Source organism: Melopsittacus undulatus, chromosome 2, assembly GCF_012275295.1.
Source record: "Melopsittacus undulatus isolate bMelUnd1 chromosome 2, bMelUnd1.mat.Z, whole genome shotgun sequence".
Lineage (NCBI taxonomy): Eukaryota > Metazoa > Chordata > Aves > Psittaciformes > Psittaculidae > Melopsittacus > Melopsittacus undulatus.
In genome coordinates this window covers 86,066,812-86,092,317 of record NC_047528.1, presented here as the reverse complement: position 1 = coordinate 86,092,317, position 25,506 = coordinate 86,066,812, and the positions used below count along the sequence as shown (strand labels likewise).

General features: G+C 47.0%; 1 protein-coding gene across 7 annotated transcripts in view; it reads left to right on the top strand.

Annotated features, from left to right (window-relative positions):
• The window catches only part of BCOR (BCL6 corepressor), a 58,521-nt gene extending 48,953 nt beyond the window's left edge, over window positions 1–9,568 (top strand). For all 7 annotated transcript variants that reach the window (XM_034074333.1, XM_034074331.1, XM_034074329.1 and 4 more), the window contains 4 exons: window positions 5,474–5,619; window positions 6,812–6,889; window positions 7,100–7,250; window positions 8,428–9,568. In XM_034074333.1, coding sequence (XP_033930224.1) covers window positions 5,474–5,619; window positions 6,812–6,889; window positions 7,100–7,250; window positions 8,428–8,722 — 670 coding nt within the window. In that variant the 3' untranslated portion in view covers window positions 8,723–9,568. The remainder of the gene's footprint in view (window positions 1–5,473; window positions 5,620–6,811; window positions 6,890–7,099; window positions 7,251–8,427) is intronic.
• The last annotated feature ends 15,938 nt before the right edge of the window (window positions 9,569–25,506 follow it).

The following is a 25,506-nucleotide window of genomic DNA, read 5'->3' as shown; positions in this document are numbered from 1 at the left end:
AAGTTGCCATAAAAAGAATCCCATCTTATTTTTGCCTCACTTGCTGGAATAACCTGTATAGAAAATTAACCCCAGGAAGTTTTGGACCAGTTTTAATTACCCACCAGTTCAGAGTCCACCTTTGATTTCAATTCACAGATGGAGTTGATTCTCAAGAAAGAAACTTGGCTTGTATACCCTGAAAAGTTGTTTTGGGGAAAATGCATTTTGGAAATTAACGTAATAATGATCTGATCGTAGACGGTAATGTCAGAACTCGTCTTGCAGTTCCTTGTCTTTTCTGATGGCAGACTTACTTTTTGTTTGAAAAGCTGCCCAGCAGGCAGTGTGAATCCAAACCACATCTAATACACAGATGAAGGATGGTCTAGCTGCCCGGAGTTGGGCAGGACAGAGAGCAGAAGCTTCAGTAAGGAACTTTGTTATCCTCTGCTATTAGGTAGGGCCAGGCTTCTCTGTCTCCATAGAGTAAATCATGACATTCATAAGGCAAATTCCATTTCTCTCATGAAGCCTCAGTAAGTTTTTCTTCTGTAACTTTTAGGTGGAAAAAAGTGTCAGTCTTCTTCAACTGTGTTGCTTTTAAAATTCAAATTCCTCAACATGTTCAGCCCTTAGAAAGGTAGTAAGATCTTAAAAAAGCCCCAGACAAACCCACCATCAAAGACTTCTCCCTTGCTTTTTTAACTACACTGAATATGCCTTCTTGCTGCCTCTCCCACCTCACAAGCCCACTAGCCAAAGATACTTTTGGTCGTGCTGGAAGCTCTTGTGCCTCCAGACAGTGGCACTGGATGTGTTTAATTCTGTTCAGCCAGTTAAGGTCAATGTGCATAGAGGAGTGCTTGTAACTGCATGAGCTGTGATGTAACTGCACATGCTGGGTTTGTTGGCATGGCACCGGGGGGCGTCACTTGGATCCAGGGTGCCTGAGGATCCAGGGTGCCTGAGGCTTCAGTCTGTGTTACTCACTGCCTACCACCTCTGTGGTTAACGTTTTGGAGGACACTGCAAAATTGTGACAAGTGAGGATGTGGCTTCATTCTAAGCAAAATGTCCATGTAGTTGTGAAGGATGTAGTGAAGTTCTGCAAAGTCTGTGCGTCTCCTTTCAGTCCTGTCTGAAGTGCTGCAGGTGTTCTGATCAGTGTGGTGCTTTTGCATGCGTGAAAGAGAAGCAAAGACCTGAGCCTCTTGCTTCAGTGTTGCCTTTTATGCATCTATGCAGCCAGAATGTCTGAGTTCAGTAGATAAGGTAGGCTTTCAGCCTCTAGTTCGTAATAATAGCAGAAATCTTGGTGAAGCCAAAAACAAAGGAAGTGTCAGACTGTAGTGGCAGGGGAAGGGGGTGACAGCAGCTAGGGGGTGTAGGTATGGTGCCGTCCTTCCCTTCGCTCTCAGCTGGGGCCCTGCCTGCACAGCTGCTGCTGCCTCCAGCAGGGTGTCCCTCTGTCTGCCCTATTTACAGCACATCTGGCCCGGATAAATACTTCGGTCTTCCATGCTTTGCCCCTTAAACTCTATGCTGATAGTGGCTCTCCAAATGCAGTGACTGCAGACCTTGAATACACAAGCACACAGCCACTGAATTAGTGGCTAATCAAAGATTATTGTAGAACCGGGCAGGATCTTTAAGACCTGTCTCAGAGGTGCCGCAGTCACTAAGGGCTCTTAATCGTCTTACCTATAAATAATAATAGACGGTGCTTAAGAGGTGAGTGCTTTCCTTCCCTGACAGGACCCCAGTAAGTGCAGTAGCTTGACACCGACCAGTGCCTGACATTAGCAAGGGTGGTTGCTGATGTATTCGCCCTTATCTCCTTGTTCTTCTCCTCTTACTTTCTCAACTGAACCGCCATCACTTTAAAAACAAAGCTGCATGCCAAAACTACAGGCATCTCCTGCCTGTTAGTAAGGCATCTCTATTGCCTCAGAGTTCCCTCGCTAGACTTGCTCTCCGAAGCCAGTTCTGCTTTATCCTTCTTGCTGGCAGCTGATGAGCTCAGCCTTTTTTGTTTTTTTCCCTGGGAGGACCATGCCAAGATGGCTCTCTTCCTGTGTCCTTTCAGCTGGTCTTGGCAGAGCCATACCCTCTGGCAGCTAATTGCATTAAAGAAGAGGCATCCTGCGAAGCTGCCCTCCTGCAACTTGTGCCTTTGCCTCTTCCATGGGGCAGCATTGCATAACAGGGTAGATGGAAGTAAAATAAGAATCCAGAGATACATTATTGATTGGCGAGTTAGGAAACCTCCTATTGCAGTGAGGAAAATTCTGGTGGTGCCTGAAAGGCTGAGAGCAAACCCTGACTGGTCTAAATAGTTTATAATTTTGGTGGTGGAAGGAAGGATAAATCCCCCAGTGAAATGTTTTCCTAACTCTAGTAGTGGTAAAAATAGTAGAAAGAATTCGAGAGTACACAAGAGAGGGTTGAGATCTGTGTCTCCTATAGGATATTGCAGCTCTCCAATGTCCTCAGATCCTTCTGGGGCCTTCTGAAGGGTTTGTTTTAGAAATGAGATGTACTACCATTAACTGTACCATTAGGGATAGAGGGTTTATTTCCACAATGTTCAGGGTGGAAAAGATGATACGGGCAAAGCAGCCCATGAGAGGACTCCCAGGGATCTTTTTTTCCCATCTGAAGCAGTTGCTGTCTCCAGTAGTCACTTTTGCGTCCTACAAATAGGATGGTTAAACTCTGCCAAGACTGAAAAATACTCCCTCCTCTGCTGGCCCTGGTGGGAGAAGCAAACAAGTAGCTGTGCCTTTGCATGGTCCTGCTCAAGCTTGCCAAGAAGCTGTGCTAGCCAGTAAAAGAGTCTGTCAGCTCTCTGTTATTGCCTTTTTTCCCTTGCTTTATCTATGGGGAATCTCCCTTTCACACCCCACCCCCTACCCCCCCCCCCAGTGTTTTCTTTCCTTCCTTCACTTCCTTCTATTTATTGTTCTTCCTCCTTCCGCAAGGCTTTACTGTGCCTTTTTTTCCCCTTGCCTCTATAAAGTCCTCTCTCATGCCTGGGGCAGCCTCCCTGTGCTCCAGCAGGCAACAAAGGTTGGTCTGCCTGCTCCACTGCCAGTCCTGCTGTCTGCTCCTGTCTGCACCACCGTGCTGGGGTGGGTGACCTATAGAAATGGGGAGGGGGTCCCATCCTGGAGTTACAGCCCATGTGCTGTGATTTTTCCTTCCTGGGGAATACCCAGGTGCCCTTTAATAAACTCATCCGGGTGTTGTTAAATCGATTGAAACACCGGGCAGTGATTTAGATGCTGTTTTTAATAAGTTAGGGGATCATCTTGAATTCATTACTGCTTCAAAAGCCACTTAGGTGACTCAGTTTAAGAAAAAGCCAAACAAGAAAACCCACAAACCAATAAATCCACAATGCTCTGCACCCCCACCCCCCAAAACCAGAAAATCCCAATTCTAAAATAAAATGGAAAACAGTTCGAAATTAAAGACTCCGCTAAAGTGAGGGAGTGGGGGAGAAAAAGCATCCCCAGCATTTGGCGGCAGCCGCAACTCTCATCTGTTCCCGGTGCCTGTTGCCAGGCTGTCAGCCAGGGATGCTTCATGCCCAGTGGGGGACAGGAGGGTTTGCAGCAAGGCTGACCTTTCCCGCTGTAGATGCTGAGCGTGTCGTGACCTGACAGCTCAGACCTCAGATGCGTGCTGACAGCCAGAAACACCCGATACTTCTTGAGCCTCTGTGTCATCACCCCTATTATTTGTTACCTCTTACGTTGTATCGCCTGGGATGTTTAGCACTGGCCAGATCCTGGATGTGCTGGGTGCTGTGTAGGCACATGATGTTGTGGTTGTCTTTGTGTGGAAGTGCTGAGTCAGTAGGAGGAGGTGGGAGAGTAAAGCTTGTGAGGGACCCCAGGGATTCTGGCTTCTCCAGCACCGTCTGTCTCAAGAGCATCACATAGTGTGAGTGTAGTGTTAGAGACTTCCCTGAGAAACGGAGAAGGGATATCCTCACACGTTGCAAGTGACCCTCATATGGACCTCTTTGGTCTTGAAATTTGAAAGTGATTTTCCGAAGAGCAGCACGTGGGTCTTTGAAGGCATGCATGTGCTGCAGTCTGTGGTGCCAGGCGTCTGAGAGGTGGCACGAGCTGGACTGAGGACTAAGCTCAGCAGCTCAAGGATGACCTGGTTGGTCGCTGTGTTGGTGTCCTGGGGTGTGCAGGAGGCAGGCAGTTTGGGATAAGTCATTTCTCCATAGGGAACGGGCTGCAAACTCTGCAAGTGCACTTCCTCATGTCAGTATATGGCGTACATATGTCTGGTGACATAGAGGGGACATGCTGCCTGTGGTAGAAGGTGTGGTGGGACACGGCCTCTTTGCAGGAGGGAGTTTAAGCCCTGGTTGATAGCCAAGCATGGTTTGGTAGATGGGGCTGGGGGGTTTGCTTCTCTGTGCTTCCTGATGACTTCTCCTTGTAACACCATTTCGAAAGCTTTCCAGGAAGGCAGTATGTGATCCTGGTTAAAGTCCTTCCTTCCCTTGCCTTTTAATACATCTGTTTGAGAGCCTGAAAGCCTTGTTGTGGGGTAGCGGTGTTGACAGCGTCAGGGAGGAGGAATGTAGAGTTGAGTTGAGCTGCCATGATTGCTGGCCATGTTTTTGACTCCCTTTTTAGTTCCCTGTTCATTGCTGTCTTAAGAAAAAGATTGGATTTTAACACATCTTCATTAGTCTGAAGGGTAATATGTCCTACTTCCAGACAACTCCCCGTTCCATATAATCAATTTTAAAGGCAAAAGTTAATGCGATTTATAATTAGCGATAAGGAATTCTAAACCTGGAATTGCAGGCATGTGTATTAATGAATAATCCTTCTGTAGGCTCACAAAATCTATGTCTGAGCCTGTATAGATTGCTCATGCCATGTAAAATACGTTAATGTCTGGGTGGACTAAACTTAAAATAACATGTTTTTCTGTTCTCTGAGTAGAAGGGTTCAATTGTGCTGCAAATATATTCACAAGTACTGTTTAAAGAGGGTATAGCATGGAAGTTTAATTCCTAGCAAATTTTCTTTTTTTCTGTGTGCATAATTTAGGAGCTTTGGGTAACCAATCTCCATGCTCGTCCAGAGGCAATTAGCCTTTACTCCGCAACACGCTGTTAAATTGTCAGAGGCTTGGAACAGGAGAGTGACTTGTACCAAAATGATGTTTGTGAGGCTTCGCACAAACTTCTGCTTTCTGTTACTGGCCTTCAAAATATGTAGAGTGGTGAATAGACACAGAAAAAATACCTGCCCTGAGCAGTATGATTGTGAAAAGACAAGGGGGAGGGGATGATGCGCAAGTGAAACCAACAATAAGATAATTGGCAGCTGTATTAATAGTGTTATTTGCTATAAATAACTTTGTTCTAAAGTCAGAAGTTTCTTGTCAAACACGTTTGAGTAATACTGTTGAGTCAAAATGTAATGCTATGATCTTTCTCATTTCTCCCTAGACCAATCCATGACGCGGTCGAAAACGATCACTTGGAGATTGTCCGCTTGTTACTGTCTTACGGTGCTGATCCAACACTTGCGACCTACTCTGGGAGGACCATTGTGAAAATGACCCACAGTAAGCTCATGGAGACCTTCCTCACAGGTTTGTGGCCATGCTGTGTGGGGCTTTGATGGTCATAGCAAGTGGGGGGGATATTCCCTGGCCCTCCAGAATCCCTGCTGCCTGATGGGGATGGCTCCACACCAAGGAGCATTAATTAGGGTAGGCTGCAGTAGCTCTCTCTCTGCCTGCAGAAACCCAGTGGCTGCAGGTGGGAGGCATAGCCATGCATAGGGGCTCCTTCTGATTGAAACTCTTAATAAGTCATAAGGATTATGCCTCTGTCAGATTTGATGGGTAGGTGGGCGGTCAGCGGCTGCTTCAGTGCCTTCAGTTTTCTGCTTGAAATGAAAATAAGAAACTTACCAAATCAAGCAGCTGTTTGTTAAACATAATCATGTATTCCCGTGGTCTTGCTTTGTATCCTTCTAGCACTTGTATTTTTGCAAGTTCTGCCTCATTTTATATCCAAAATGCTGTAAAACTGTATTAAAGGCTCTTGTGTTTAAACATGTCCATGTTCTAACATGGTTTTAGGTTTTTTCCTGTTAGTTTTGGATAAAGACACTTGCATTCCCTAATAACTCACTTCTGAAAATGTTTACAGTGTTCACAGCCAATCAGTTTAAGTACTTATCCACTTACCTGTTTAAATGGTGCTGTGTAGAATGTGCATAGGTGTGTCAGGACTCCAGTAAAGTCCAGTGTCTCAGACTTCTTAACACCTTGGGTCTCAGTATCTTTCCGTCAACTCGGCTAGCAAGTCTCCCAAATTATGTCTGCAGGAAAGAATGGCATCTTCTGGACATAAATGTGTGGAAAAACCTTTCCCACCAGTTTCTTTGGGGCCCCTGTTTCACCCCCAAGTTGGTGTCCAGAATAACTGTGCAGGCTAAAAAGTGGGATACATCTTATATGTCACAAAACCAAAATGCTACTCTTGGTTTCTGAAGCTTGAGGTTGGGTCTGTCCCTGTTATGTCTTAACTGATCATTTGATGTGGTGGGTCATTATGTGATGTGCTGGGAGAAAGGATGGAAGAGAAAAACAGATTCCAGGACTATGTGCGAGAACAGTGTGTATATGCTGTTGTTTATAGCATGTGTGTCAGGATATACGGTGTGGGTTTCTTTGATGGAGGATGCATAGTGAGACTGTATGACACATGGTCTGCTAAACTTGCCAGCTTTTTGTTCTCATCACTACGTTTTTGTTGTTGTTTTTCCCTCTCCAGAGTATTTAACTGACCTGCAAGGTCGAAGCGTTGATGACCCTGGTTTGTACTGGGATTTCTATGGCAGCTCTGTGTGCGGTGAGCAAATGTTACCCTTTATTTCTTTGTATGCGGAGACTTTCAAAACATGTGGCATGTGGGGGTGGGGGCTGTTTTGTTTTTATGGTGGAGGAAGCTAGGAAGGAAGCAAACTGATTTTATTTACAGATCACGTTATTGGAAGAAAAAGCAAAGACGTGCAACAGTCTCTTCAATGCTGACTTGGCACCTTTATTCAATTTTGTTTAGATCCAAAAGATGAAACTGGCTTTGACATCTTGGCAAATCCTCCCGGCCCAGGTGATGAAGATGAAGATGGTTTTAGCGATGTGTTTGAATTTGAATTTTCAGATGAGCCTCCCTTGCCATGTTACAACATTCAAGTGTGTCTCTCTCAGGGGTAAGAACAAATACAGGTTTTGGGGTAAAAATAGAAGAGACAATCTGCTCGGGATGGCGGCAGTTTGCGTCCGCGGGGAACAGTGTTTGAATTCATGTAGCGTAAATGAGAGAGCAGTACTCTTAACTGCCATGCTTTTTTAGAAACAGGCTAATAGGAGGTGAAAGGGGGAAAGGCTGACTTGTCAGAGCTGTGTTTTGACTGCCGTACTGCAGAACGGGATGAGTGACGTTTGAACACAAATTCCTTCCCTCATCCCAGGCAGGCATCTTGGTACAGCATCTGAAAATACAAGTGCTGCTAGCACTTAAATTTGGCTATTGTGTCTGTAAGGTGTTCTTAATTTTATTTAATGAGCTTGTCTGTTTTGCTGAGTGGACACGCTCTGTGGGTAATGAAAGAACACTGTTACTGCTGTTCTAGAGTTTGCATCAAAACTGGTTTAAAGATCTGAATTAGATCAAATACACATCTTGCAGAAGATGCTACGATACTTAATAATAAGCAAAGACCTGGAAGTTTTATTATCTATTGTATTCAACATCTAAATTAGTTCTGTAAGCAGCTCCTGTTTGTCATTTGCACCCATTTTTATGACAGCTGTGGGAAAAATAATTTCAGATATTAATCATGCAGGAGTGTGGGTTTTAGCATGGTTTTATTATTTGGGTGATGGATATAACTTCAGTTCTTTGAAATGGACAAGTGCAACAATTGAATTTAAAAAATGCATTCTTAATCTGAGAAAAACAGCCCTCTGTTGATTTGTATCTAGTAGTGGCATCTCTGCAAGTCAGAGGAGCCGAAATTTCTGATTATAAGTGTAAGCCATCTCCTGACTTGCTAAATGAGGGCCAGGCTCAGCCGGGTGAACCTTTAACCGTATGAGCAGCTGTTCAGATGGCTGCTGACCCATGTGCATGCTCACAAGCCCTGGATTTATAGGCTTCAGTGCCCCTGCATGCCTGGTTCCCCTCCTGCCTCAAAGCTATGGGCAGCAGTACTATGAGTAAATAAGTATGCACCTTCAGCCCTTAGGGCAATGGTCTTGATTTCAGGGAGGTTGCATGTGCAGGTATGGTCGAGGAAGGTTTGTCACAGGGAGATACAGTGAAGAGTCAACAAGCCTGTGACTTAATGTCAGTTACTGGAGCCTCTTTCTCCCTCACCTCCACAGACCACGAAACTGGCTTTTGCTCTCGGACGTGGTGAAGAGGCTAAAAATGTCATCTCGCATCTTCCGCTGCAACTTCCCCAATCTGGAAGTTGTCACCATCACGGAGGCAGAGTTTTACAAACAGACTGCTCTCAGCCAGTTGTTCTCTTGCGCCACGGACCTTGAAGCTTTTAACCCAGAGAGCAAAGAGCTGTTGGACTTGGTTGAGTTCACAAGCGAACTCAAGACTTTGCTCGGCTCCTCACTTCACTGGTTGCATCCGCACGAGGACCCTCCCTTCGACATCCTCTGGTGAACCATCAGGCCATTTAATGTACAGTGATCTATACAGTTACTTCTTTATGTATATGTGTTCAGATGCAATTGTTTCTGTAAAGAAAGGACATTATTAAATATGAAAATATCTTTCCTTTATATAAGAGATCTGAATTCCAGTTGGATGGATTTTGGAAGAATTTTTTTTTAACTTCAGTCAGTTTTTACGGAATTGTTATATAATGTTTCTTTAAAATGCACACAGGCTTTGGGATAAGTTTGTTATTACTCAGAACACATTTTTTTCCTTTTTTTTTAAAAGAACACACCCACACATTGACTTTGTTTCACACAGAGCACTGATTACACAGAACATACCTTTTCTAGGTGATGTGATCAAAGTCGTGTGGCTCGTTTGGGAGGTAGAATTCGGTAGGGCACTTGGTGATATGAGTTTTGTTTTTTTGTTTACAGAATTACCTGCTTTGGCCAGGTAAGCCACTATTGAATATAATTCAATAGTTTGTAATATAAATTAAACCATATCCATACGCATCAACTAATTGTAAGAACTTTTATATCCTAATTTAAAAGCTGTGAAATTTAGTTTTCACACATCAAACCGGATTGTTTATATATGTTTAAACATTTTATGCTCTTTATTTAAAGAAGACTTTGAACTATTTTTTCTGTACCTTGTAAAATATTGAAAAACTAACATATGTTGAAGTTGCTTGAAACTGTACATAAACTAAATTTTCTGAATTGTGTGTTTATGTTTGAGATCTGTGTTTTAACTTTGTAAGTAAATCTCCTGCCTTTGTATTTATATTTTACAAAAATTTTCTTAAAGGCAATAAAACTGTTGAGAAATGAAGAGACTAAACTTGACTCCCATTAATCCCGTGCCTGGATGCGAAACGAGCTCTGACTCATTAATGTCTATGAAAGGAGGCTCTGGGAGCAGTTCCCGAAGTGGAGCAGGGCTGGCACAGGTGCTGGTGAGCAGCTGATGAAATCTGATGTAGAATCTGCATTGGCTTTCTATCAAGGCTGCAAGAAGACATTGGGTGGGCACCCTTTGTGGGACAGAGGTTTGAAAGCAGTATTCACAACACTTTCTGCATTGCCTTCTTGTTGAAGCGTTGTGAATAGGTTCAATTATTTTCCCTCTTTTGTCATCATTTGAAGTTGAATTGGCTGAATTCTCTTTTCACTGGTGTCTGCAGAGGGGTGGAAAATATCACTAGGGTAAACGCTTCAGCTTGAATGTGGAGCATTAAAGCTATGAGCATGCTTTGGGGGAATTTGAAGTCACAGAATGTCACTTTTACATGGCTTGGGAGCTTCCGTCTCTCTAAGAGGCTGGGTTCCCTGGGCTTGGGCAGATCCTCTCTTACGGCCTGGGTATGCTCTTCCCCTTGTGGAAAGAACTTTGTGTGAACCCAAACTCTTGACTTTTGCTTTGGGGCTGTTTTTATCAGTAATATGTCCTGTGATAGGCAAACGCTTCAGCTGTAATATTTAAATCACATTTCCCTCCCGATGAGGGCCAGGACACTCACCAAAAGAGTCTTGAGCAGAGCACCTGGCCCATCCGAGAAAAGCATCTGGAAAAAAGTTAATCTGTCTGGAGCAGTGAGGCTCAGAGTTCGGTCTAATGGACTGTGTACTGCAAGTTGTGTCTTTGCTCTTGAGGGAGTTGGAGGAAGGGTCAAATACCTTCTTCGTCCTGAAGGAAAAGGAGAATGACACCTTATTCCTGAAGGTGCCCCACAGGGAGTGATGCAGAACTGATGCCTCTTGTGGTGAGCTGCCATCAGATTGAGTCTTTTGCTTAATGTTTGTACTGTGTGGCTTACAGTGGGACTGCTTTTGGGGGTAAGGTGGTCTTGCAGCTGAGCCAAGAGGTGAGAGAAGGGTCTGACAGCTGACTGCTGCTGGCACCTGCTGCTGGCACCTGGAGGCCTGTTTCTGCACAGGACAGGGAATTTTTCATCCTGATACAATCACTGACATCTTTCTCCAGGCTTTGGACAAAGGTGGTTACGGTTTCTTCTGTACTGCTTTACACGCACATCCTGGGTTTACTTCTAAGCCATCCTCCAGCTTCACAAGGAGCTGTAACCCAGACCTCCCTATTCCACAGTGCGTGCTGCTTTTACCCCCTGATTTTCCCAGAAAGCAGAGATGGGCCAGAAAAACTTGAGGCGAAAGAGAACATTAAAAGCCGATGTTACAGACATCTTTATCTGATGAGCTACGTAATGCCTGGATGGTTTGAGCTGAGCATAAATCAGCTTTATACCGCTTCCATGGGTGCATGGCAGACACCTCACTTCTCACCGTACCCGCAGGCAAGCAGGAGATTGACATGGCTTCCTCTTTAGGCCAGCTCCTCCTCCAGTAATCTTGAGCACGTGCTCCCCAATCCTCTCTGCTTAGTCAGCTTTCCACTATCTCCACTGAGTACAGTTGGGCCTTCTCCATGCTGGCTCTTGCATCCATGCTCAAACACAGCAACAGCCTCATGCTGTCAAAATGCAAGTGTGTGCCTGCCCTGCGGCTCATCTGCACTCTAAAAATAGGTCCGTGGCGGGGAACACCTGATGGCAGTGCTGTCCCTTAACATAACGCAACCATTTTATCTCCTAGGATGTACTTTTTTAAAGAGACTTTGCTATGTGAGTGTGCCTGAGAGTGCATGGAGGGTTCAGCAAAGGAGGGCAGTGTCCTGTGCTGCTGGGAGCCTGAGGCTGACTTGGCTGACCCTGTTCTAGGTGGTTTGAGAGACTGTCAAGGGAGAGGCTGGCTGCACAGGCAGTAGGCAAGCCCAGGGGATAGCTACCCTGGGGAGAGGAGAGATGGCAGCAACTCAGTGATGGTGGGTGCAGAGAGGGAAGTTGAATGCTGGCTGGATCCTGTGTGGTGCGGAGCTGGGGACTGAGCTGGCTCCAACCAGTGTGGCAGGGATGATGTTCAGCATTTCAGCTTCTGGACTTACGCTGCTCTCCTGTAAAGCACTTTCCTGTGCATCCTCCTTGGGCCAAAGATACTCGCTTCACACCACTGGCATTGCTCCAGGTTCATGAATTATAAGGAAACAGAAACTCAGCCTTTGGGGATGAGAAAACCCTGCCAATCCTGTGTCCTGCTTTCTACAAGGTGAAAGTGCAGCGCTGATGCTGTTGGGACCCAAGCCAAGGTGTCTCCTTGAATTTCCCCTGCTTATCACTTGGATTTGCGTGTCTGGGAGGTTGTGTGCTCCATGGAGGTGTTGAAGAGCTGCCGATGCAATAGGGAAAAACCTGATCTCCAGCTGGAGCAGGCAGGTGAGCCTGACTGGAGGGAGTTTCCTTTGTCAAACTTTGACTTGGTGCTGGCTGGGAAACCCCAGGAAATACCCAGCTCCAAGCCTGGCATCGGGAGGGAGCCGCAGCACTGGCATAGCTGGTAGTTTTCCTCTGAGATAAGTGATGGTGCGGAGCACCGCAAAATACTGAACTCCTCTTTTGCTGCCGTGTTGTACCTGAGAAGTTGAGTTCTGCACAGAAGGGTCAGTCCTGAGAGTTTCCCATTTGGGTTGTTTCTCCCTCCAGACACTCTTCTTGTTTCTTCTGCTTTGCTGTTATGTCCCCTTTTTGCTCTGGCGGCCTAGCCATAGGCTTGTAGCCATTGCTACAGTGAGTGGCAAGCAAGAGCCAGAGACATTTGGTCCTTGTTTATGCTCTCTGGGGAGTAATCTCCTAAAGGGAGAGCCCAGATGCCTGCTGGAAGCCTGACCCATCTTCTAGTTTGCAGGATCACAGGATTAGAATGGAAATTGTCTTAAAAACTACTCCCAGGGGTGATCTCATGCCATGAATCAAAAGAGTTTGAAGCTGACTCCTCCCTTCATCTCTGTGCTAAATAATGAAACTATAGATGAAACCCATCGTTTGTGCATTAATATGAACAAGGTGTCAGGGAGTGGTAAATGCTGGCAGCTGCCATTCCCAGGCTCTGCAGGGCTGCTGGTAAACGTTCAGCATAATTTCTTCAGTTCAGAAAGGAAAAAGGCACATGTTGCTACTTTAAACTTCTACAGATGCAAGCTAAAGGGAAAATAGAATATCTATTTAAAATTGTTTGCAGAACATCATATTTTCATTTCAGCATGGGTCCAGTGTTGGTAGGAGAGGGCTTGACATGGCTACACAAGACAGAAGAGTTGAATGCCACAGTCGCGAAGTCAGGTATTAGGTCTTTTTCTCAATGTGCTATTCACCACTACATTTCTGCCAAGAGGAGGGACAGGAGAAGAAAATGACTGGAATCCAACAAGTTTCACTTTGTGAGCTTGTAGTATTGTCAGGGGAAAAGCATCCCCAATCAGATCTGAAGAACATTAAGTTCTCCTTAAGAACTGCGTCTGGGTGTTCCCACTATCTTCCCACCTACATCAGTCTGCCCAGTTCTGCATTTCACCTGCTAGTGTGCTTTGCATGGATTCACCATGGTTGCAGTGTGAAGTGATTGTGTTTCCCTGCAAGTTCAGTCTGATGGATCATTAGAGCAATGCTGCTTTCTACCCTTGGGGGTGAAGGCAGTGTGCTGCTTGTTTCTGGTTTGCCAGCCTCGAAGCAAACCTTGTCCACACCACGTGCACATACTGCTCCAGCAGACCAGCGTGACGGTAGACGGTTGTTCTCTTGAGCCAGGTATGAACCACAGATCTGCCAGTAAATAGATTTTCCTTTTGTTGTCACATTAATTTGCAACTCATTAATAGTGACAGCAGTGAGGTACTGCACTGATGCAGATTTGCATATTCATGACTAACTTATTATTAAACAAATAAGATTTCCCTGGCTTAGAAAGCACCCAGAGTAATGCCATATTGTACATTATATCAGCCTGGATGTTTTATTTTCTCTTTAATATGTTAATAGATGCAAGGGGTGCTTTTTTTTTTTTTTAAGTAAACATGCATCTATAAAAAAACATGTAATTTAAAATATCAGAACCGTTTAAATAGTAATCTATTAACAAAGCCAATAATTGACCAGAAGTACCTATTTAATGTACAAATCAATTAATCAATTCTAACTGCTGGCTTTTGTCGCCTGATGACCATAATGCAGGCGGCACCAGCAAGGCGCAGCCAAGTCACTGTACCAGTGTGGTGAGCAAGGAGCAGACAGCTGATTCCATGTCTTATGATTCTTACAGCCAAATTGTGTGGGTTTTCTTAGCTGCTTTTGTTTCTTCACCCCAGAGTGGTGGTGGAAGAGAACGTGAAGACCACATGGTGTGGTACCTGCGGCTGCCCTCCGTCTTACTCGCATCTCTTTGGGAGGGCTGAGGGAAATGTGGCTCCGCAGGGCCCCTGCTTTCTCCCTTATCTCTGCCGGCAGTCAGGCACTCCCTGTGGGTGCCGTCTTGACACCAGTTACGGCTGAGCCCTGAGGAGGAGGGCAGTGCTCCAGCAGTGTGCTCTGCCTGGGGCAGTGGGTAAGATGCATCCTCATGCAGAAGAAACCGGGGGAAAAGCCTTGCAGTTCGAAAGCCACTCAAGATCTGCAGGCAGGAGGGATGGGAGATGTCATGTAGGCAGGTATCTTATTTCACTTCCTGGTAACACTGAAGGTCCTTTGCCCATAAGGTAGCATTTCCTAGAGGGCTATTCAAGACCCGCCAGTATGTATACCAAAACCCTCTTCAGCTTCCTGCTGAATTTTTCATTCCTTTCTGTCTCTTTAAAAATGTGCAGTGTACTGGGCACAATTACTTGTGTGGGGAACAGGGAGTTACTGCAAAGCTCCCCTCAGTCCTCAGGTTATTTTATTTCCTCTTGGACTTTCCAGAGGCCTTTGATAGTGTGGCCTAACCATGGGGCCAAATGCACATCTTACCCCATTCTACTGTTTCCTTCTGAGTCACAAGATAGCTCCTTTGAACTGCTAGTCTCCTTGCATGGCCCTCCAGAGACACAACTAAAACTGAGGATGGTGCAACACAGCCCTAAGTCACCCCAAAGACTATAGCCCTGCATGTGCAAAGCAGGGTGAGGCTACTTTTAAAACCTGCATAGAGCAATCTAGTGATGATTTCATTTTCTGATGTGGGATCTGTCCTTGTCTCCATCTCCTCTCTCAGGTCCTTCCCTGGCACAGTGAAGGGTGACATGGGGGCTGTAGCTTGATTTCCACTGTTCCGTGGTTGCAGCTTTTGCCACGCAGGGTGTAGGGGATTAGGCAACACATGTGGCAGATGCTTGCGGTGCCAGAGACAGCATTAGTATTTGTAGCTGTTGAAATTTCAAGGAAAAGGCTCCCTCATGAAAACCCTTTTCCAATATGCCATAAAACTCCTGTTTAAGTAAAGCCTATGTGAAGGCAAGTCCTGACAGGCCTCCTGAAATGAAAAGGGCAGATTATTTAGCAGCTGATCAACACTAATAACCCTTGGCAAATACAGTATGCAAATTTAGCACCGGAGCCAACACTCACCGAAGGGACTCTTCTCTAACAGCCAGGCCTGGCTGTTCCCAAACCACCGCTGTTAATCACAGAGCCCAGCGCTGGGAGCCGGCAGACCAGGGCTGTGACTGCCACGTGGTGTTTCCCTGGTCTGCGGGTGCTTGTTTAGGAGAAGTTCCTCCACGGCCACAGGAATCTCATGGGCATTTGGTGTCTGACTGCATGCTGGGGCCAGGCGCGGGCTCCCTTGCTGAGATGCTGAACCTTGGTGGCATAAGGCGCCAAGGGAACTGAAATAAATAGTTTGAGGCTGGATATCTTATCTCCAGACTCCGTGACATCTTGGGGGAAATACCAGCTCTGTTTGTGTGGTATGCCAGTCTGCACAAAAGAAATCTCTTTTCTGAATTCGTCCAGCCTTTGGGCAGAGTTAAGTATGGGATTAGAGCTGGGAGCAGTGGAGCTCATCCTTTGTCCCCCAGCTCCATATCATGAGGGTGGCTCAGTAGCTGCACTGGCCAACTCGGGTTCCCCATCACAGGGACCCTACATACACTAGCTGTTACTGTGAGCACCTCATTCATCAAGGCAGTGATGGTGACAGCTATGTGACAAAGCGGGGCTCATCCCAGGGATCACTGCTGCTGGATGGGGTGCTCCCCTCTGGTTGTACTCACTAAACCAGCAGAAGCCAGGCCAGAAGACCCTTAGGTTGGGGGGTACAGGGTGGGAGAGCACCCCAGCCCCCTGCAAGGGGTGGAGGCAGTCCTGCCTGGCTGTGGGTGAAGGGCAAGGGGTCAGGGATAGGTAATGAAGTGTTGCCCTTTTGGTGGCAGTGTTGTGGCATTATCTTGGCTCAGAATGATGGGTGAATGTGCCTCCTCCAGAGCCAGGATGCTCTGCCCATCCACCAGCTCCCCAAGCAACCATCAGCAGACCAAAAATGCTTGGTCCCCAAGGTGTTATCCCCTCCTGAAATGGCTGCCATGCCTGAAGAGGTACCTTTGACTACTACAGTTTTCAAAGGCTTAGGAATGAGCTTGATTAGCAAAGTCAACAAAGAGATGCAAATACACTGCAGCAAAAAGGTGCCTTGTAAGTCTGGGAGTCAAGGCCCTGGGTAGCGCTATCAGTGTTGTTGGGAAACATTAGAGAAGGGAGGGTGTTATTCTGGAGGAACCAGTGGCTCAGACCAGCTCGTGGATCCATGGACACAAAGCAGCGTCTCTGTCTTCAAGGTTATTTAATAGTAAACAAGTACTGTCAGGAGGAACGTGGGCTTGGGCTATTTTGTGAGCACAGCAGGAGCCATGGCATGGGCAGCAAAGACTGGAGTAATCCAGAAAGCTCCTTCCCAGACTTACTTCTACAGCTACAGGTCATCTTGAAAAGGCAGCTCATTGTGCTCAGCCCATGTTTGACTTGCCAGGGCTTCAAACACCCCGCTAAGTTTCTAACACATTATAATCCTTCCTGCCCGGTGTTTGCCTTTAACTTCACTTTGAGGTAACTCTCGGTGCTTGGTGGGGCCCTTGGTGTTGCTTTGGAGTCAGCACAAGGTGAGCCAGCCCTGTGTCCCTCACCCTGCCAGCACTGGAGGAGGAGGAGAGCAGGTTTGCTTGGCAGCTGCTGCCAAATCACAGCAAAACAGCCCCAAGGACAGTCCCTCTTCTGCTGCCAGCAGCTCCCGGGTGCGGAGGAATGCGGTATCCCAGGCAGCCTGTTTGCGAAGGCGTAAGGCATTCTCTAAAATACACAAAAGAGACTTCTGCAGAGCTTGGTCTTTTTGTAAAGCGAATTGATTTGACAGGTTTATTTCTTTATCAGGTGTTTTTCTACCCCTGTGACACCGAGCGAGCTGGTTCCCTGGTACAAACATTAAAACCTAAACTCCCAGGGATGTGTACTGTCACCATCAGTGTCCAAAATATCCTCACCCCAGTTTCGTGTTAAGTGTCCCAGTGTGGCAGCAGGGGACCTCAGCAATGCTGGATAGATAATCTATGCAGTGATCACACTGGGCTGCTGTGATGTACAAAAGCCAGGAAAAGAGATGGCTCCAGTAAGAGGACAGGAAACAGGCTTTTGGCTGGTGCTGGCTGAGTGGCTGGTAGATACAGGGGTTAAACCTGAGCCTTCTGTAAGCGGTGCCTCCATCAGACAGGATGGAGAGATTAGAAACACCTTAAGTGCCTGAAGGTTTTGCAGCAATGATGGCTGATCAAATAAAAATATGTGAATCATAAATCAATGTAATTTAAAGCAGATTTATTTAGAAATTGAGATCGAGCACTAAAGGACTTGACTTAGTCAAATCACTCTAGCTTGCCATCAGCCCCCCCAGCAGTGCATACTGTCTTGGTTAGGTGAGGTGAGGGTGCAGATGTGCTGCCTCCTGTTCAAATCAGACCTGGGCAGGGGGGACAGGGTGACTGGGGTGGTAGCCGTGGTGAGGAAGGGACTCAGCTGCCTGGTGCTGGCCGGCACAGATGACAGCAGGAGCAGGCGTGCAGTGCGGCTGCAGCATGATATGAGGTCTCCATGCAGCCCAGCGTGTCAAGGACCACAGTCAATCCCAGCAGCAATGGACATACTGGAGAGTCCCCTCACTCTTAACAGGGAGCCTTTGCTGTGTTCCTGTCATCATCTGCAGCAGCCCTGAGCATCTGATGCACAGAGATGCTGCAGTTCTGCACAGTGTGTGCATGTGCGTGTGGTGTGTGCTTGTGCAGGGGGGTGCTGGCTGCTTGTTCCTACCCCCAGCTGTGCAGGGGATCCTGTTACCTGACAGGAGCCAGGAGGGGGAAGGTTGGCTCCTTCTGCCCATCAGGCCTGCAGTCACCCTGCAAACACATTAGTTTTCCTAAAAAGGCACCGGAGAGCCTGAACAGCAATACCACTGTGGCATTTATTAATTTTTTAGTACAGCTCTCCCTCTGCCATCCGCTGTGATTTGCATACCTGTTAATCCTCTCCCTCCTGCAATAATTCTGGGAAGGATAGGGAAATTATAGCTGAGCAATAACTCCTTGACTCTGAAGCTGTGGAAGACCCTGAGTGCCACCATGCTCAGAGCAGAGGCTTCCAGCAAGTGGAAGCAGGAGGTTTAACCTGCTAAGAGCTGCATGCCCCAAGGAAAGCCAGCCATCTTGAGTAAATGAAACCCTGCCAGTCCCAGATGGCTCTGCCCCCAGGAAAGCCCTTGCCCTTGGCAAAGGTTTGCCTCGAGAATATTGCTGTTGCACACCTGCAGTGCGTTCCCTGCAGCAAAGCTGCTTCCTGGGGAACCGGGAAAGAAAGCCCTCCACTCTGGAGGCTTCATTGTCCCACCAGCTCTGCCTGGGGAGCTGGGAATGCCACCCCCTTCCTGCACATGATGGAACTGAGCATCCATTGGCAGGGCTGTGCTGCAGGGCTAGCTCAGGTGTCTTCTAATGTGCTCTGTGCCAGCAAGAAGCTGCAGATAGACGTGTGACCCTAGCAGCTTAATTCATCGCTTTTCATACTGCTGCCTTTATCCTCTTCCCCTCGACTTCTTATTTCATTTGTGTTTGTGGATGAATGACATCTCTTCCAATAAAAATCCTGAAGATTAGTCAGTCAGGTCCATGTCCAGGGGGAGAAAGAGAGCAAATCCCTCCAGAAATCCCTGGAAAGGCTGAGCCAGTTTTTTATGTCATCCTGCTTCCCCTATGACCAGATGGGACAGGGCAAGCAATCAGGCAGAGCAGAAAGAAGAGGTGATGAGTAAGTGGTGGAAAGCTCTGGGGAGCTCACTGGCATGATTTGGAGTCAGTGGTATGGGAGGACAACAGAGGGAAGTACAGGAGAGGAGCAGGATGTGAAGTTTCAGGAGGAAACTTTAATCACGTGGTGGTAAGTCCCCAGACAACAAGCATCACTCAGTGGGAGAGTGACTAAAGCCCCAGTGAGCTGCAGCTCTGTTAAAACTGCTGTGCTCCAGCTCTGCTGGGAAAATGAACCATTATTAAGGTCTGAAAGCTCCATCTTTGAGGGCTCTGGCATCTGCACAGCATCCTTGTGTGCTATGTGTGTCCCTCATTGCTTCCTGCCCTTTGACAGCTGCGTAGACCGAGCAGTGCAGCAGTGAGGTAGGCAAGAGAAGAGAGGTGATGCTCACCGTTGTATCTGTCCTGTGATTCTGAGATGCAGAGTTTGCTTTTTGCCAAACACAGGCAGCGGCTGCTGGACAGCAAACATCAGGGCAAGACTGGCATGTGTGTGTGAAGGAAGACTACAGCACTGTCCTGCACACCCAGAACAGGGGGTGTCCCTGGGCTCTTTAGGGACAGTCACAGAACTTAGAGACCCACACTGCACACAGGGGGATCTGGGAGGGTGGACAAGGAATACCTGGAGCAGGCAGGCTGTGTGCTCATGCTCTATGCAGCCTCCAAGCGTGCTGGGGCAGTCATTCACCAGGCACATCGGTGCTGTCTGCAGGGCTTGCTTCATCAGCCACTGACAGCGAGGCTGAGGAGGTTCCTCTTTCTGGACTATATTAAGGCGCGCACAACGGCTGGAGGTGGGGGTGAGAGGACAGCAAGGAGTTGTGAAAGAGCAGCACGCCGGGGCCTTTTGGCAGCGTGTCAGAAAATGGGGTGGTCCAGTTCGGGAGTTCAGGAAATTGCCTGAGTTAGATTAAACATTTTCTAAAACCTTCTGGGTGCTTGAGAGCTGACTTGGAAGTTGGCAAAGTTAAATAAAACAAAAGCACATCCCCCTCCATTTATTTTGTTACCGGGCTAGTACACAGCCTCTTTTTCCATGTCCCCTTCCATCTGAAGGCAGGAGTATCTGCACAGCAAAATCCCAGGATGCATCACAGCCATGGGAGGTGGGGGGCACATGTGACACAGAAGAGCTTTAGCACACATATCAAAAGCTGTAAAACACATAACTTTAAGGCATAACCCCACATTTCTCTCAAGCTGAAGACTGGGTGCAGAAGAGTCTCTGTGGAGCCTGCTGGGGTCTTCCTTCAGCCCCATACCTGAGGAGCACCAAGCAGTGGGCATCCTGCCCTGGACACGCTGCTTGTCCTGCAGGACACAGGGCTGCCACAGCGTGGGCAAGGAAAGTATCAGATCTAGCATCAGACCTGCACAACAATAGCAGTGGAAGCAGCAGCACGGTTTCTCTCTGGAGAGGATGGGGTATGCTGAGATGCGTAGTGCCTGAGCAAAGCAGGAGTTCCTCTGCCCCCATGCTCACTGCAGGCAGCCTCTGAGAGGGCTGACCTCTCAACGTGTGTCTCCCCTTTCCTTTGGGGAGCAAGTGGTGTACAAGGTCCCTGGAGCAAAGGACATGCACTGCTCACATAGGCTGCACATGGCGAGGAGCTTCAGAGCAGACCCACACCTTGCACCTTTCTATGTCCCTGGTGGAAATGGAGCCCTTGATCCAAAAAACCCCACGGGCCTGGGAAATCGCCTGCTCCTGTTCCTTGGGAAAAGTTCCTACTGGAGGAACAGGAGGTGGTACCAGGCACAGAGCAGATGTTGGCAGTTTTCTTGCTCCATGGAAACAGGGAAGTAAGGAACCCATTTAGAAAAATGGTCCCACTTAAATCTTAGCCCAATGTTTCTTGCCTGTGCCCCATTCTGTATGATCTCTGCAAAGGGTAAATTGAACTCTCCTTCACTGATCAAGCCCAGTGCTATTAGTTATACCTGTGTTTATGGCAGAGCTGCTTTGGGTGAGGAAAGAAAAACAGTGTGGCCCCTGGAGAGAGGGGGGCAGAAATCAGAGCATAAGTGCAGCTATCAAAGCAGAAAAATGCAGAGCGTGCTATTAGCCCAGGGTATGTTGGAGAAGAAAACAAACTCTTATCACAGTAAGAGCAGAGGAAGCCATCCCACAGAAGGGAGGAGACAAGAAGGACAGCTGACATCCTGCAGAGAGGGAATCTAAGGTCTGGGGGAGGGAGCACAGCCCCAAAGGCATGGCACTGGGAAAGGATGCAGCTCTTAAAGATGCAGCTTCACCGAGCGCCTCTGCTGTCAGGCAGCTGGAGCCAGCAAGCAAAACAGCAATTCCCAGGCCATGAGGGAGATTGAGGGCAGGTCTGTGAGCACAGGTATTTTTTAATGGTGTGGTTTACAGGCTTCTTCTCATCCAGAAAGTCCCAGGAGAAAGCGAGAGCCTCAAAACCTACCTGGGATCTGGTCAGATGAAAATGAATTATTAAGAGTGGAGATCTATTGCCTTTAAAAAGTTATTAACAGGACAAGGAGAACAGCTTTCTGCAGGAGTGGTGCTGGGAGGCAGGAGCAATAAAAGGAGCTTTGCCCTTGGAGGCGCTCAGCTCCAGCTTGAAGCTAGTAGCCTGTCTCCAACCATGTAGGAGTCAAAAGCTGCCACTCAGTGCTCAGGTCCTTTGGCAGACCCATAGCATCTGAAGGGCAATCCAGAGGTATCCAACAGAAACACTGAGGACACTTCCCCTTTCAGTGTAGAAACCTGATGAGTGATGGGAAATTTGGCTGAGCCCTGCAGAAGCCAGGGAAACCTGTCTGCTCTGCTTTGGAAGGAGCAACTGCCAATCCACCTTCAGGCACTGGATTTCCTTATAGCCAGGAATTGAGAAGCATGCTCTGACCTCCAGCAGAGGTGGAATGACGCTGTGGGGATGAGGGAAGGAGGGATGATCCAAGAGAGGATTCCCAGCAGTGAGTCAGACGGGAAAGAGATTGAGATAGAACCGTTAAAAATAATTCAGGGAACAGGAACAAGTCTGAGAAGAAAACAGCCTTTGTGTAAAGAGGATAAAATCAGAAAGGGCTGGAGCAGCACTACGGAGATAGAGGTGAAACTGAAGACCAGGAAGAAAAGGCAGAAGGGTAACACAAAGTGAGGATCCTGCCAATCACTGTGCTTTATGTAACATTTTAGCGCCAGGGCTTATTGGAAAGATTGCTATTTCTAGCAACCTGTGTGTGTTGTTTGCACTGGCAGGTGAGGGTGAAGACACTTTCCTTTGTGACTTCATTATGATGCCAGAAATAAAGACACTTTTATCTCTGGAAAAGCTTCCAACTATGTTCTTCATGTCCAAAAGGGGGGACTTTGGGAAGAAAAGCTGAAGTTATGTCCCTTGTGCTGATAGAGACAGTCCATGTAGACCTCAGCCTCTCACAGCTTACCTATGGCTGGGTAGAAGACGGAAAATTACCAGTGTAACTTTCAGAAAGCTGACTGCAAGAACATTTTCTTATTAATGCTGATAGTGGGACTATGATTGCATTGTTTAAGATAGCCACACTCAGCCGACAAGCAGAGCTGAACTCTGTGTGCACTCTGTGTAATGTTTTGCTTCTCTTGATGCTTGAACTGGAGAACTTGCTAAGGAGATATGTTGAAGACAGCCCAGTGGTTTAGGATCTTGCCCTGTCTGATGACCAAATTCACCTGTCCGCATTCAGTTGCTTAGTGTGAGGCAAGGATGCACACAGTGCTTGCTTGCAGGTGGAGTGGTGGGCCTGGGTCAGAAGCATGGCCAGAAACCAGCCCACCGGTCAAGTCAAGGGCATTTGTGTACATCTTTCCCTCTCAAACTCTGAGGTTGATTACTGACAAGGTGCATGGCAGCACAAAGAAGACATGCTCTCTAAAACATAACCACTTTGTCTACCTCTGATACTAGTTACACCTCATGTTGGAGATGGTAAGGAATAAACATTCCTACTGGCGCTTCTACCCTGTGAAATACCACAAGGCAGCAGCTACTCTGCAAATTCGAATTCTTCCCTTCAGTGCCCAAACCTATGAAAATGAATGTAGCCATTTGTCTTGTCACTTGCCCTCCTTCTCCCAGGGATCTGTCACACGAGCAGATTACAATTACAATGAAAAGGGACTAAACGCAGCACACTCCTGGAGTCCCCACAGATTCCTCCCTGCTCCTCACCTCCTCCACCTCTGATCGTCCACTTCCACAGACCCTGCTCTGCTGATGTCTTGAATTTTATATTGAACTGTTGTATTTCCTGCCTATGCTTAAATGTTCTTCTGTGTGCTTCACATTCTTTTCTTGATCAAGATGTTAACTTTCGCTCATTTTCACTGGAACGCACAAAGAGACGTAATGACGTTACTGCAGCTCAGAGCTGTGACCCAGTCCAGAGGAAGATGTCTTGGAGCTCAGACAAAAGCTGCAAGGGAAGTCCCCCCTCTGATCCCAGGGGCTGTAGTTTACAAACCAGATGGTAACTTTTGTGTACAATGGCCTTTAACCAAACTAAGAGCATGTTTGCACAAGACCTGGCCTGCTGATAGAGACTCAGTATTTGCAAACAAACAAGCTCCTCAAGAAAAAAAACAAAACTCCACTTTAAAGTGTGTTTCACTGGAAATAATACCAAAATAAAGCCCAGCCATTATATTCAAAAGAACAAGTAAACTCTCTTTCCACTCTCCATATCTTGAGAATCCCATTATCTCAGGAACAAAGACTAACAGGGACCAAGAACTTTGTCAGAGCTGTCCTCTTAGCGCTAAGTAGCACAGTATCTGCATTGGGGTTCTCTGCAGGTAGGGGAATACCCTATTCTGTGCTGCAAAGAGCTTCTACTGTGAATGCAGATGTAGCAGTAAAGCTGGAGAGATAAAACTGCAGAAACAGCACTAACAAAGAGCAAAACAAGTAGCTTCGGCACCATGACTGGTGCTGAAGCTTGATATGAACGTGCCTGCATGAGGCAGGATCACACCGATGCTCTTGCACAACTGGCATGGCTGTAGTGGTGGACGCACTCTGTCCAGAGCTATCTGCTTTGCAAGAAATCCCACGTGTTGTTATCCCTTGCAATGACACATGCAAATACTTATCTGTAATGTAAGTTTAAATAACAATTTCTGTAGTGACTACTGGACAACTGATGTGAGAAGATGGGATTTCAGTGCATATAAGAAAATTGAACAAGCCACTAACTCGTGGATATTCTCATTTTTCTAGTTAACCTGCCTCAGACAGGTACACAACAAGGCCAAGCAATTGTGGAGCTTGTTTGAGCTGAGAAAGGAAAAAGGGAAAAAGAAAGAAAAAGTTCTGCAAAGGAAAGCTCAGATACATTTCAAAGCACTCCAGCTCTAAAAACACCAAAGGGGTTTCATCAAACTTGCCAGAAAAACTTTCTGCTGAGAGGAAATAGGGCAAGTGAGATTTGAAAGAAAGACATCAGAGATGATGGCTGAAAAAACTCCAGCCCTAAGCCTCCTGAATGTGCATTTGTCTTGTGTGGTGCATAGCATGGCCACTGTCAGGCTGTAATTAAGACAAGAATATACACTAGGTTCGCTGACTGAAGTTCTGGATCAATCTCGGGTATAGTTGAGGCTCTAGATTGGCCCAAAGCAGCCAAGTGAGCACAAAGCACTGATTCACAACCCTCAAAAAGAGTGGAGCCATTTTTAATTTTTTATTATTTAATTCCTTTGCTAATTGACAGCAGGTCGTGAATAGGAAAGTGTTTATCTCCCCCCTTCAGCTCACTACCCTGCTGGGTTATGACAGATGGAATGTTAATTAACATGACCTGGCATATAATACTTAATTCAAGACAGAGTATCATGGAAACATCTGACTGCCTCAGGCCTGGTCACCTACCAGGTACACCCAGAAAAAACCCTCCCGTGAGCTATCCCTGGGGCACCAATGGCTTGTAGTTGAGCTAACAAGCTCAAGGCTGTGGCTACACAAGGTTTCCTGGCTCCTTTTGCTCTGGCTGCTGCTCCCCCGGGGGCAGGGTGTGGGTTATCCCCCTGGTCCCCCCCTGCATACCCAGAACACCCAGTGTGCCCAGCTGCAGCCAGCTCTGACCCAGAGATGGTGGGAATGGTGTGAGGCACGGCAGCATAGGCAGTGTGCTGTGGGCATGTGGAGGCATCTCCTCCAGTGCAAGCGGAGCTGATGCTGTACACGTTCAAATCACCAGGATAAAATTGTATGGTTTTATGTACCCAGGTGACAGTGCTGTGTGCAGCTCTGTCACACTCACATTAGCATCCTTCCATGCTGCCTGTAACACTGTGGGACTGGTTTGCTCTGCCCTGTGCAGACCTTCCCTCTGAGACAGTCAGTGCATACCTAAGGCTGTCTCCTCAGACAGAAACCTCAGGGAGTACTTAAAGTGAAATCACATGGAGTATGACTTTAGGAAGCTTCAGACTAATGCCAACACATCCACGTGGTTGCAGAGTAAAAACAACAAACAAACAAACATTCAGTGCAGGCTTTTTAAAGGTCGGTGCTGCCATAGAAGGACTTGAAAGGGGATTCTAGCTGTGAAGAAAAGCACCTGACTCCTCTATTCTCACTTGTTGGCTGCAGCCAAGAAAAATC